Consider the following 14,100-nt stretch of genomic DNA (forward strand, 5'->3'; position numbering starts at 1 on the left):
CCTTACAAATCAGTCAACATGGTTGTGTTGGTCACAAAAAAGCATGGATAAGTTGATCTCACTGTTAGTGGCTGAAAGTTTCATTCAACAAAACCAAACTTTTTAACCCTGTACATGTTTTATTCTAATACAATACCAGAAGAAAATGAGATGTTCTATCATTTCCATATGCTGGATTACTAAGAGATCATTTTGGTGGTGCACACTGAATCTCCGTGGTAATTAGATAAATAAATAAAAGGTAAATATAATAATATAGTAAAACATTACATAAAGCCAAGCAGCTATATTTGGAAAACACATTTCATCAACAAGTGCTGTTGATCCACTGAACAGAACATTGGGATAAATGTAGAATAAAATCAAGTAGTGACTCAAAACATTCAAAAAGTTTAAAGAAGTATAAAACAATGTTTGAAAAACAGATAATTAAGTAGTTTTTTTTTTAATTACATTGTGATTCTTCCTTCTCAGGCAGTAATTTAGTATCAAGTTATAAGATGATAAAAACTTAAAATGTATAAAGTCAATGATCGTGTTTTATAGTGATGTCAAATATATGGCATGTGGGTCCAAACCAGTCCACAATATTACCTCATAGTAAAACTATACAAAGAAGAGGTTAACTCCAACTCAGATGGCAGTAATACCCACAGTAATCCATGAATTTAACTCAATGCTCACTTAATAAATAGAATTGTGGTAACAAGAAAACTTAAAGCAACAGAAATCACACAGCCAAAGAGTCGACAACGTCAGTCTGAGTAGAATCACGGTGGTATACACAGTATAAAGTCAGATGATGTACAGTTTAGAAGCAACCATTAGATTACTAATGGTCACTTGGCTAATAAAGTGTTAATATGGGTGAAGCGTCAGTCAGGCTCCACCTGATTGGCCCAATTATTTACATGCTGACTGATTGTGAAACCACTATGTATGCAAACAAAGTCAGGCAGGCTTTAAGAGGAAGTTCATTCATTTAATGACGGTAAAAATACGACGTGTCAAAACTCAAAAGAACCTGCTTTGACTCCATTGTGTGATATGTGCGTGAATCTGTGCTTTTATCGGGACCTTTGTGTTTATTTCTTATTGAGTTACTCTAGAAAAATGCTGACCACAGATCCCCAGACATTGAGATGTGGCTTATAAATGTGCTGCTTTGGTCTCCGGTCATAGTTCACAACCAAAAGATATTTAGTTATAACCTTCAGTCTCAAAGATCCAGACAATATTCAGACGTAATGAGCATTTATTTGCTCGATAAACCAAATAACCTGCTGGTATGAGTTTTACGATTCATGAAAAATGATTCTGTGAATCACGCCAGAGGTTTTACCAACATATTCTTGATTAGCAATGTCTTAAACAATGTAATATCTGAAGGTTAAACCGCATGCCTTTGAGCTTAGACATCCAGATTCTCAAGCGTCGAGAGAGAGTGTTAAACATACGTTGGAATGTGGTCAAATAAAGGCCGTTTTGTTTCTGTGTTTTTCTGCTGTTAAAATCAATCCAAGAATTTGAACGATTATGAAACACATTTAGGCATGAAGCTCACATGACGTCTTAGCAGATGAATGATTCACAGGTACCCAACAATTTCCTCGCAAAAGCTGGAGAAAAGAAGAAAACCGAGAAAACACCTTAACCTTGAAGTGGGACACTGTCTTTCTAATGTATCTTTAATATAAGAAAGAACAATAACAACTGTGTAAAGTCAGTTATTATTTAACACCTGCAGATGGCAGGAGCAAAAGATATCTCATGATGCCTCAAAGTCTAATTAACACACATAATTCATGACCAATGAGAGAAGAGAAGTCTTACTTTGAATACCGTTTCTACACTTTCTACATCATAGCCGAGTCCCTAGAGCTTCTATTTAACTTTTATTTGAAGCCATTAAATCACTTTAGAGTCTCAACAGCAACAGGGATTTTTATGGCTTCTGTGGGAGAGGCAGTATTTAATGCACCCGTCAACAAACTGCAATCAGACGTCTACTTCATGCCAAAACACCACGTAATGACGAAACTACAGGTTTCTGAATGGTTTGCCTGGTTCCAGCTACTGTAGCGCTGCACGCTCCGACCCGTTTGCCATGTGCTGGTGGCAGAGGCCCTGAGGAGGACGTGTTGAATTATTTAGTGCCACTCGACTCTTACAACAAACGCAAGCTCACGCTAACGACAACGAGGTTACGAAAACCAGCGAGGCGGCTTCCTTCGCTACTTCAGGGACAGTTTGGATGCGTTCATGGTCTCGTTGCATCCTTCAAGAAGTGTGCAACTGGAGTAGAGTCATAGATGCTCTCTGGTTGGCAAATTCGGTCTTCTTGAAAACATCACCCATCATGGGTATGAAGCTATGAAGCTCCAGACAGCCTCCTAACCTGCTGCTGCTCCCTGTGACTCTCCAGCTGTTCAGAACAGGAAGGACCTGCGGTGGGTGGCGAGAAACTCATGAACAGATGACTAACTCCCCTCGGAGACATTCACACTACAGAAGGACAGCTTTAACTTGGGAGGACACCACCCACCCTGAACATCACCTGTTTTTACTGCGGTCCTCTACCAAGAGAACGAGACTCGTCCAAACTTAAATTGAGGCTAAAAACAGCAAAAAACTGTGTGTTGTAGTTCAAACGATGTTAATTCGATGGATATGAAAAGAAGGGAACCGTGAGCAGAGACCTTATGAGGAAGCATTGTGAATGGTGCTTCTAGTCTTCTAGTTCGGAATCCTGCAGTATTACCACATGTGGAAAACTCATGTCAATAGAAAATACTGAATATTCCCGACTCGTAAATTATTATATTTAGTTTCCAGCTCTACAAACACATAATAAAAAAAGAAGACTAACATTTTATAAGTTTGGTTTGGACATTATTTTGCTGCGACACCAACTACTCTTTTAATTATTGCAATTTTTCTTTCATATTGTCTGATTTGGTGTCTTAAAAATCATAACCATTGTCTTATAAATGCAGACACATTGGGAGCAGCCAATGAATGATTTTACACTCAATGAGAGCCTTGGCAACAGAAAACTCCAGAATGAAAGATCTTTGTATATAATGGATGTTTCGTGATCTGAGAGAGTAAAACAGCACCATAAATATAAGCTCATGCTGTGATTTCATCCTTCCTGGAAAGAGAGAAGGAGCCTGACTCAGAGAAGGATGACAAAAGGGAAGTCCTCCAGAACTTATGAATTGTGGGTCTATAGTTTACTGATGATAAAAAAGCCCTGACGAGCCCATTACCCGCCTGTCATAACTCCCAGTTTACAAGGCCCGAGTCACAGAGGAGGTCTCGCATCGTAACACTGAAATGGCAATATCGAGCCCGGAGGGGCACGGGAGCCAAACAAAGAGGCGACAATCCAGACGGACGGGACGCAGCGCTGGAATGGATTAGAAACCCTTCTATTGAAGGCGGAAATCGACCAGGAGGAGATGACAGAGCGAAACAAATCGAACAGACACAACAGAAACAATGGCGCACTCATCAGGACCAACTTAAGCACCACAGTCTGCTGGTTCATTCAGCTACCTGTGAAGCTCAGTACAAACACTCTGCACAAACTCACCCGGGTGTACGTGGTCCTCCTGGTCAGTGACATGTTCCCTGGTCTCTCAGCTAAGACGCCTGTCTTGACTGAAGAAGCGTGCTACTGAGGAGCGCGTCGGCCAGACAGAAAGGGGTCGATTAGGTGAGGGGAGCGGAGGGAGGGGTACAGTGATGCTGCCAGAGGAGCGTCTCCCTCTTCCTCGCCGTCTCCTCACAGATTTAAAAAAAACATCCCTCTCCTGTCCTTCACGGTCGAGCTTGAGCTCTCCAAAACTCCCAGCTCCCTCCCCTTCCCTCCTCTCCTCTCCTCTCCGCCACTCAGAGGCCAGAGTCTGCGGGAGCTTCTGGAGCCTTCAGGAAGTTTCAGATCCACCTCCACTGATGAGCAGGTCCGAGGCAAACAGCGGAGGGAAGGAGGGGAGAAACCAACCAGCCAGACTTGGTCTGCTGTGAGCGCATCAGCTGAGCGGCAGCACTGCACTGTGCTGCTGTCTGCAGGAGGGAGGGAGGCCGGGCCCAGACACAGGCGCTGGGTCCTAAAGCCTGCAACACCGGTGCTCAAAGGGCTTCTCAAAATAGAACACTCGCTTATATTCTCATTCATATCCTCCTCATCTGCTGTCAGATGTCAGCTGCAGGGACAGCGGCCATGAGAGCTATTTAAAGGCCTTATGCTGGTCCTCACGCTCCTGTTTTGACTTTAAGATGGTTTTTTTTATCAGTTTATAACAGTCTGGCGGCCTGTGCAAGGCTCACTTTGCTTTCCACCAAAGCTCTGAACCTCACAGCCCCTCTCTGGATAGCGTGAGTATAGAAAATGGACGGATTAATAATTATAAGGAACTAGTACCAGGCTACCTGCTCCCTAAAGCCAAACACCAAAGCATCTTCTCTACCATGTTATTCGACGGCAGAGCCGAACCCAGCTGACTAACGGTGAGGCAGGTTACACCCTGGAACACGTCACCAGTCCATCACAGGACAAACACAGAGAGACAGACAGTCTCACACACACTCGTTTACACCTGCAGGCAATTTAGAATCACCGATTCACCTCAAGCACCTGCTTTTTGGACTGTGGGAGGAAACCAGGGAACTTGGACAAAACTCTTCCTATTCATACAACCAAGAAGTTGTACATGGAATTTACATAATAAAATGTGGCACAAATGTATGGATACGAAATTATTATGCAAAAATATATTTTAGCGTTCATTATAATACTATACTCATTATCTATTCAGTCAAGCTTGTTATCATTATCAGCCCTACAGGGTGAATTTAAACTTAATTTACAAAAAAATAAATGTCATGCGTGGCTCGACATTTATCTACAATTATATAAAAATCATATATTTTATTGTTGTCTAAATTTTCAAGGGTTTATTTTGATGTGTATTAGTTCAGAAATAATATGCAACCAAACATAAATACATCCCTAATTTCATCTGTAATGGTAAGACTGCTAAAACTATAATGTGAAAATGACTTAAATTAGTTATTAAATGTGTTATATTTTACAGGTTATTGTTATTTGAAGCCCTTTGAGATAATGAATGTGCTATATTAAGTTATTGGGCTAATCATTAGGCTATAATTAGCTAATGGACTTAATTACTAGTGATATATTTAGTTAATAATAATAGAAAAACTAATCCCTTTGTCTCTTTTCAGACCAATGTCAGGAAAAGCTTCTCAGAACTCATGATTTCAACAGCTTTTAGCATGTTTTCACAATTTCAGCCTCGCAGTATGGATTTGATGCTGATGCCACTTCGGTACCAGGAAGTCAGTGAGTTTTCACCGACGCTTGGTGAACCTGACAAACGGAAAAGGAACCTTTAAAACCCAGTCAATGCAGCACAACGATACTTCAAAAAAAAAAAAGGTGAATTCACACCATGAACTCTCTCTGCGCTCTCCCTGCAATGCGGTGCATGATGAACTGTGAAGTTTCTTTAAATTTCCTTTAAAGTGTGAGCGTCCCATCCAGAAATGAAGAAATCTAGAAACACAGGCGGTAAGCACTTTTCCTCTGGGGGTGGAGTGGGGAGGGACGGGGGGGACGGGGGGGAACCAGTTCAGCTCAATTTGATGGCGTTTCACTGAGGCTGAGCACAAAAGGCCCAGGTGATGCTCTGTAATGCAGCACGCTGTAAGCAAAGGGAAAGTAAGCAGATTGCGTTCAGGCGCTGCCAGATATTGTGAGCAGTCACAGAGAGAGGATTAGCTCACTTTTATCAGTGTGGCTGGAGCTTTTTTTTTTTTTTTTAAACTCACAGTCCTCTCTATTTCTGTGTTGTCATCTTTTTGTATTGGACGCAACGGCTGCAGGGTTTCTGTGTAAAAGCTTTCAGCTCAGAGGATGAAGAGAGATGTTGCGTTTCAGCAGCACAACAAAAGGGACTCAGCTTTCAGAGGAGGGGCGATAGTTCCTCTGTTGAATCATGCAGCTTTAGCAACTGAGCAGCGGGGCAGGATTTATCACATCAAAACAGCATATTCATTATTATTCAGACATAAATATCTGTGGTTTTCAGCGACAAACTAATCTATAACAGTATGTGAGCTCAGATTTTTCGGGGGTGGAATGCGGAGTTTGGGACGCCTGAGGACAGAAAAACAAACCTCTGCAGTCTCTTTGCACCCTTTTATGCAGATGATGAGGGCAGCGTCAAAAAAAGGGGGAGTTAAGGGTAAACGAAGCAGGAGGAAGTGAGGCAGCCTAAATCAAAGCTCTGCCTCCTTCGAGGAGACCAGGACGGCGAGAGGGGAAGAGGCGTCACCGGCTCGGATTAAACCAGAGGGCGACACGGCCACGAGAACAGAGGCGACGCTCCGGGAGTTTATGGTGAAACGGTTACGGCCGCACGGCTCTCCGGTCAGTCTGTCAGATCCCAGACAACGACACTGAAGAATGCATTGCAAAAGAGTCCAGATGTGTTAAAATGTGGATTATTGCAGAAACCGCTGTGTCAGCAGTCACAGAGGTCAAGTTTATTTCAGGTAAACTATAAATTTCATCGCCTAATAATCACTGAGTTTCTCTTGTTTATGTCTATGATTTGCTCACTTTATATCAAAAATAGATTATATGTATTGTAAAGTAGATAGAATCAATCAGTTCAGAGAAACGATTTGATTTGAGGTTTCTTTAATATTCATTTAAGTCTGAGAGGTGACAGCTGTGACTGTGACACGAAACTGCTGCAAAGAGGTGCAGAACAGCAAAGATCAGACACGAACAGCCCAGAAGATGACAAAAAATAAAAACTGGACGAGCCTGACTATAAATAGATGTAGATCAGAAAAAAACAGTTACAAACCAATAAATCAAATGCTTGAAATCTCCCTTTCAGTGATTAAAGCTACTTCACCAGCAGACTGGATAAGAAAAAAACATAAAACAAATGTATTTTAAATCCAAGTCAAGCAAGTCTGCCAACTCTCACATATGGAGAGTAACTCAGGGTTTATAAACTCAAAAGGCCATCAATCATATACTTTAATTCGAGATAAGCTGTTCGGCTCCATGGCTAACAACAAGGAAAACACTAAACTGAAAAAAATGAAGAGTAAATAAACTAAACAGCAAATAATTTATTTTCAAGTATTTGAAACACTATCCCTAAAGAAAAAAGGCAAAAACTTTTAATCACAATCCTCAACAATATCATATTCTAAATGTGGCTAAAGTACAAGACAGGTTGTCTTATTATTATTTTGTGTCACAGCTCAAGTGTATCTGGGCTCAATATATTATAACTTCCTTAAGTCTCTTTCCTTCAACAAAGTAAACTGGAAGTACATCTTGAAAGGTCATTGTCGTAGTGAGCTGTTTTACCTCCTCAGATGATAATGACGATATAAAAATACTTTATTACACCAAATTACATCTTAAAAGGAACGAAACCTAAAGTCACATGTAGCTGGAACTCAAAAATATAGTCGGCCAGTTCATGTTCTAACTATGATATCAGAATAAGTTGTCAAAATCTCAAAATGATCTTTAAAATGAACACATTTCTGCATCTGTGTATTAATATTGATCACCTGAACTGTCAACACAAAGCCTAATACAAAATAAAGTCTGCCCCTGGTGGTTAAATAAATATATTGCAGCGAATGTCAGAATTTCTCACAATAGGCAAGTATCATCTCGCGGGCCAGATTGGATTCTCTGATGGGCCCGTTGTGGCCCGCGGGCCTTGCGTTTGACACCCGTGCCCTACATGCTACCTTATATTCTTTTCTAGGTGAACATTCTGCCAAACTGTGCTGATTTGATATATTGCAAATTTATCTTTATAGCGATATCAACATGTGAGATTTTCATGTCGTGAAAAGACGACAGAGCGGCCATGAAAAATGAACAGGAAATTGTGCAAGAAACTAATTAAAAGCTCCTGAAGATGTTAGAAGTGCAAAAGTCAAGGGAAAATAAACAGAAAGACTAATAAGCTGCCATGCCGATGGCGGGAAAGGAATAAAAATAAACAGCTTGTTTAAACCAGAATTAGCTTTTCCATGATGATTTTTCAGTGGCCTGACGGAGGTGGTGGAGGTGGCCCCCTTCATGCCCACCCCTCAGGCACGGCCCTGCTGGGATCACTGGGTAACTGATGCACTACATGCATACTAATGATATTCAGACTGAAGGCATCCTGGGAAAATAGGTCATCTATAGAAATCAAAGATAGGCCTGTACGCCTCCTCTCTGTGTATAAAATAAACATTAAAGTCCACATAAATGCAAAAAAAAGAACAATAACAGCAGTGACATTACGCTTCAAAATATGGCAAGGAAATAGTAAATCTTTAATCTGGTGCCATCTAGTGAGTTTAAACCCCAGTGAACAAGTGCACCTGCAGCATCCACACACACAATAATGTCTTCCTGGTTGAAAATGAAGAAAAAAAAAAAAGAATATTATATATTTAATATTAAACTGATATACATCTATTCTTTTCAAATCCTGTTGGGACTCTTTAATAATAAAATAACAGCATGGGTGTGGCTGCAGTCTGCTGAGACATTTCTCCCAACAGATTCACTTAATCTGAAAGATAAATTAATAAAAAATAAATAATCTCACAATATCAATGTCAGTAATTCAAAACGGGAATTAAAAAAGATATGTTCAAAACCATATTAGTGTGGAGTCTAGCAGATTCACACCGCCTGTATGTACATAACAATAACCTTTTAATAAATGAGTAACTGTCGAGACTTCGTGTGTTGGATTATTTGGATGTTTAAATGTAAAAACGGAGTAAATTAGCAGGTGTAAATAGGATTAAAATAGCCGCTGTCAGTGAGACACTCCCTGACCAGCTGCTAGCAGCCGCAGCCGTTAGCCTCCATTTCTTCCCTTTAAAATATTAATTTACTTTATTTCAGCAAAAACACGCGCTCGCGCTTCAACGGCCGACGCGTGTCCTTTGCTCGTGAATCCAAGCCGCCGTGTCCTCGGGGGAGGAACGCGGGTTTAAATCTTACCCGGGTCGTGTGAGGAAATCCCGGGCTAGCCGCTCAGCCGCGTCCCTCCATGGAAGTCTGGACGGGCTCGAGCCTCCGCAGGTGGCCGAGCTTCTGCCTGACTCTGCCCGCCTGACGCCCCCCCCCCCACGAGCAGCCCGCCGAGCTCCGGAGGACCTTCAGTTCACACTTTAGAACGATAATGTCAAGAATATTTAATGAAATTTATCTTTTTTTTTATTATTATTAAATTATTTAATATAGCCATTTTTTAAATTTGTATTATTGTCAGGTATTAATTATGGGTATACAGTGTAGTACGTAACACTCCTGCACTCACAATCAAGAATATCTCAGATTTTCCATATCGAGTTTGCATGTTCTCGCCTTAAGGTCTGCAAACTGCAAACTCCACATAGAAAATCAGTCATCTGGACACAACAGTTCCAACCGCCGTCCTTCAAATATTGGCACATGAAATATCTGCAAGCAAACTAACATCACGTCCCTCAATAAGACTGAAAAAACTATTTGCAAGAATACTTGACTTAGAAGTACAAATATGTGGATGCTTTGGAATTTTCTCATTTTCTGGCATGAATTGGTAAAAAAAAAAATAGAAAAAAAACACATGATCTGCATCTTTCATCAAAAGTTTAGGCCACCACAATGTTTATCACAACACCACACAATCACTCATAATGTTTCACGTCTTTATTGAAAAGAGCCACCCGACGTCATCAGGAGTTCAACTGCATGTGGAATGAATGAAAAGTGCAACGTGTAGAGTTACTTTGACTTGTTAGACTTAGGGAGCTGCTACACTAAACCATAAACAGACCTTCGATCACCAGATCGATTCACTGACGTATCAGTTGTCGGATTAACCCAAAATGTCGGTCACAGCCCGCTCGACGAAGTAAGAAAAAGATGCCTAAAGTACCAGCTAAAGGCTTGAAACAATCATTGGAACAGGTTGACATATCAGGGCGTGAATCTACACTAAAGCAGGTCTAGTAACCAGAAGAGGACGCTGCAGTCACCCCACCAGGTCCAAAGAAATCTGACAAGTATAAACACACCGGAAAACGTGGAACTGAAAAAGAAAACGGACATATTACAAAATTAGCAAAGCTTACTTGTTTGGATTTATTCGAAGTTAACACACAAAATTAAACGTCTTTTGATAGGTTACACCAAACAAACACCATAGCTGTTCATTTCTTACCGTAACATCCGGTGGAGCAGCAGCTAATGAAAGCATGAAGTGAAAACAATCCCGACCCTCCACCGCTGTGACATGACCAGGTGAGTTCATAAATGTGTAAATCTGTTGTGTCATAAAAGTAAAGCCTCACGTCCACCTCAGTTCTTTCTCCCGTCGCGCTGTAAATCGAGTTTGTACTCAAGCAGCGTGACGTTCACTATCTTGGCGACCAGCTCGGGGATGACGAACTCTCGTATCTTCTCGTAGCCCATGTGCTCGTACAGCTTCTGCGCGTCCGTCTGCACCACCGAGGTGTAGAGGACGACGGCCGGGTAACCCCGGTCCCGGGTGAAATCGGCCACCGTCCGGCACAGGTCCTTGGCGATGCCCATCCCGCGGTAGCTGCGGCGCACCGACATGCGCTTCAGCTCCAGGCAGCCGGGCGACGTCTCCGCGGGGAGGCAGGCCACGGTGCCGACCACCCGGCCGTCGATCTCCGCCACCCAGAAGCAGGAGTCCTTCTCCTTGAGGTAGACGTCGCCGATGTTGTTCAGGTCCTTCTTGAGGGATGTCTCGATGTAAGAGTTGAACATGTGGACGACCAGCTGGCGGGCGCCGGCCAGGAGCAGCGTGACGGCCAGGACGGGCAGGAGGAAGGACTTGGAGCTGGCCATGAGGGAGCAGAACACGCACATGAGGAGCATCTGCGTCGGCGGCTGCTTCAGGATGTGCATGAAGAACGACGGCACGTGCTCGCTCATGCCCAGGGTGAAGAGCTCCCTCACAATGTCGCCGTCCTCGTCCCGGTACGTCCGGATCTGAATGTTGGTCATGGCTCTCGCTCGGGTTTTCTAGAAAGCGAGGTCAGAAACGTCACGAGACAATAAACAAAGCGGGAAATAAAATAAAGAAAACGGGGGTCTGTGTACACTTTTGAAAACGGTTCCCAAGGTGGAATTTTTTATTTTTTTTTAAAACGTGGAAAATGCAACATTTTGAAAACGCTCTGACTCTATCGCCATGGAAATGCTGCTAAACAGTTCTTCTGCACATGCTCAGTAGAAGGACAATAACAACAATGGCGGCCTCCAGAGGGGCATGACTCCCAGTCCATTTTCTCCCACAACTCTGGAATTGCCGTCACATGTGATTCTCAACTATAAAACCACCAACTTTGTCGTCCGTCCATACGAATGTCCGCGTACTCGCATGTTTATAGTTGGACATCGTTTTCAAAACGTCGCCATGTAATCACAAGCACTTTAATTAAAAGTCATTAATGGCGCAATGTGTAACACTGGTATCATTCATTCATTACATCTTGTACATTTAAGGTAAAACATCGGTGTTTGGCACAAATCTCATTAAACATTTCATGTGATAAAGTGACATTTAATTCCTTTCAAAATTACGTCCTAATGCTTGACTAAATAAAGTAAGTCGGTTTTATCCGGATTGTGGGTGTAAAGAGTGAGAGAATCATCCCAGCCTGTTACACTGGAGGACATGCTGGTTTTTTTTTTTTACTGTTACATAAAAAAATAAATATAGAGTTCATTACATAAGCTTTGCTGCAGTAGCTCTGATTTCTTAACTCAGCTCTCTGATTTGGAATATCACTGGATTTTTAGTCTGAATTTTACCGCGGTAATAAGAGTGTAAACACAACATGTTAAATTCACTGCAGAAGACACTCGATGTCTGCAGTCAGTCAGATAAAAGTGCTCATGTATCAACCAAAACGAGTAGAAAATATGTTGATCATTTTATTGAAAATGTTTAATAATTCCACGCATGTTCTCCCTTATGAGCTTTGATGACTCTAATACGTTGAGTCTGAACTGGGCAGACTCAAGAGATTCCATATTTGTATTTCAGGGGCACTTACACACGGACAAAGTGTCAAAAAAATAAGTTGAAACTACTGTTAAATAGAGAAAACCGCCTTCACGCTGCTCCGTCAGGCTCTGGTTCAAATGACATCAGGTTTTGTTGACAGTCATCCCGTGGAGAAGGTGAGTGTTGTTGATGCAGGACAATCACAAGCAGCTTTTGTGGCACTGACAGTATAAGAGAAGCAGCCCAGAGATATGTCGTGTCTTTGCTCGACTGCAACTGCGAGCTAAAAACACGGTGAGGCTGACGTCAAATTACAAACGCTCAGCATTACAGTACACTGCGGGAGACGGAGACGGGCCTGAGATAGAAAAGCTTCTGTGTCGTCCTTCTAAATGGTACCAGAGTGTTGAATAGCGCAGCTCACTTCTTGTTTCAGTGACTCCTATTGAGGAAAAGGCTCATCTGCATGGAGCAGCAATGAAGAGTAAAAAGATGGTGACGCTGGTGTCAAATTACAAGCATTGAATGCATGAACGTGGACAGAGGGCGCCTTAGAATTACACGAGCTCTATAAAATGATTTGAAGATGGAATAAACGATGAAAATAAGAAATAAGCATCATATAATCAGTGCCCTCTTTAAAATAATTAACATCATGACGTGTTGTCTTTCTGGAGTCCATCATTTTTCAGCATTATTCAGTAATTATTTACTATGTCTATTTCTAATCTCATTGTTTTATGTATTTTAAGTGTCCATCCATTGTCACAAGTAATGCATTTATTTTAATGTTTGTGTTTCTTAACCATCCACAAACTCCTGTTTACCTTGTTTTAGTCTCTGGGGTTACATGGTGTTTTAATGAATGGCGACTAATAGATTAAGTCGATGTTCCTGGATTATATTTTAACTGTGACTCGTGAAAAAAATCTCTCTTGTTGTAAATATAAAAACAAATCTGCAGAAAAAAAAAAATCTATTTTAATGGCAAACCTCTGACACTGATGGTTGTCAGAAATATGAGGTTGCTGATTCATGCATTTGTATAATCTTAAGAAAAACAGCAGGTGTTTTTTTTTTTTTTTTTAAACCTTTATAACTAAAGTGGATTAATAATAAAGCAGTTTAACCTCTGATCACAATGATACGTAAACAAACAGCTATTGTTATAGTTTGGACCGCTTTAACATAAAGTTACGGGGATTAATGGTAACTACACACGCCAGTCTGAACAGGAAGCCATTCAGACGTTAATAAAATAAGTATTTATATCACAAATTGGCCTCGTCCTTCGAGAAAATTAGAAGCCAAAGTAGCTAACGCGAGCTAGCATTAGCGTTAGCTCTGCGCAGACGAAGCGGCTTGGATTGACGCTTAACGCTCGATCCTCTCACGGAATAGTTCAAAACAACACAGCGCAAAGGCACGGCTTACTTGTTTTGTGTCCGTACTTCGGGGAAACGTCTTTAAAAAGTTTCCAGAAGTCACAATCGGCTCATTTCATGCGGCACCCACTTCCCTAGCTCGACGCATGGTAGATTCACAGGCAGCTCAGAAAATCCGGTACCGTGCTAAGAACTCGTGTTCACGATGTGTTGTTACCGTTGGGTATTATGACATTTCGCTGGTTGAAAGTGCACGTATTGTCACTCAAGGTTGCCGAACCCGGTGTTCTCATCGACTGTATGATATACTGGACGAATGGTATTCACACAAATTACACGTGAAATATTTCTCTGATTCTTAAGTTGAAAATTCCCGGTTATATTATGGAGTCGGAACGCATCATCCTTCGTCCTGAACGCTGATTGGCTGCCACTGTTCGAGCAGCCAGACAACAAGAAACTCAAACGACCCAGATGTTCCCTGACTGAAGGTCAATTCATCTTCATGATACAAAAAACAACTAACAAACATTAAAAAAAAACCAAATTCTTGTACCTTTTATGGGCCTTTCATCATTTCTACTTTTCTATTTTCATTTCTGTTTCTTTTG

At 41.5% G+C, this 14,100-nt stretch overlaps 2 protein-coding genes across 3 annotated transcripts in view; both read right to left on the reverse strand.

Annotated features, from left to right (window-relative positions):
* dctn1b (dynactin 1b) overlaps window positions 1-9,168 on the reverse strand; it is a 34,360-nt gene extending 25,192 nt beyond the window's left edge. Inside the window, exon 1 of the mRNA XM_080480148.1 lies at window positions 9,080-9,168. The gene's annotated coding sequence lies outside the window, so the exon portion shown is untranslated. The remainder of the gene's footprint in view (window positions 1-9,079) is intronic.
* A 537-nt stretch (window positions 9,169-9,705) lies between these two features.
* On the reverse strand, window positions 9,706-13,842 carry LOC308119882 (putative N-acetyltransferase camello). Of its 2 annotated transcripts, XR_013935997.1 has the most exons (3): window positions 13,539-13,652; window positions 10,287-11,116; window positions 9,759-10,154 (listed from the first exon to the last, which is right to left on the reverse strand). XR_013935997.1 is itself a non-coding variant. In XM_080480150.1 (2 exons), exon 2 carries the CDS (start codon window positions 11,096-11,098, stop codon window positions 10,424-10,426), a length of 675 nt encoding a protein of 224 aa, XP_080336276.1. In that variant the 5' UTR covers window positions 11,099-11,116; window positions 13,539-13,842; the 3' UTR covers window positions 9,706-10,423. The 2 variants fall into 2 exon arrangements, 1 of the variants encoding a protein (XP_080336276.1); XM_080480150.1 differs by having other exon boundaries at window positions 9,706-11,116; window positions 13,539-13,842.
* Window positions 13,843-14,100: the final 258 nt, after the last annotated feature.

Source organism: Lipophrys pholis (assembly GCF_963383615.2).
Source record: "Lipophrys pholis genome assembly, chromosome: 14".
Lineage (NCBI taxonomy): Eukaryota > Metazoa > Chordata > Actinopteri > Blenniiformes > Blenniidae > Lipophrys > Lipophrys pholis.

What these genes read in the sequence shown, in the direction of transcription:
- LOC308119882 (XM_080480150.1), bottom strand. Translation starts at nt 11,098, where the DNA reads ATGACCAACATTCAGATCCGGACGTACCGGGACGAGGACGGCGACATT.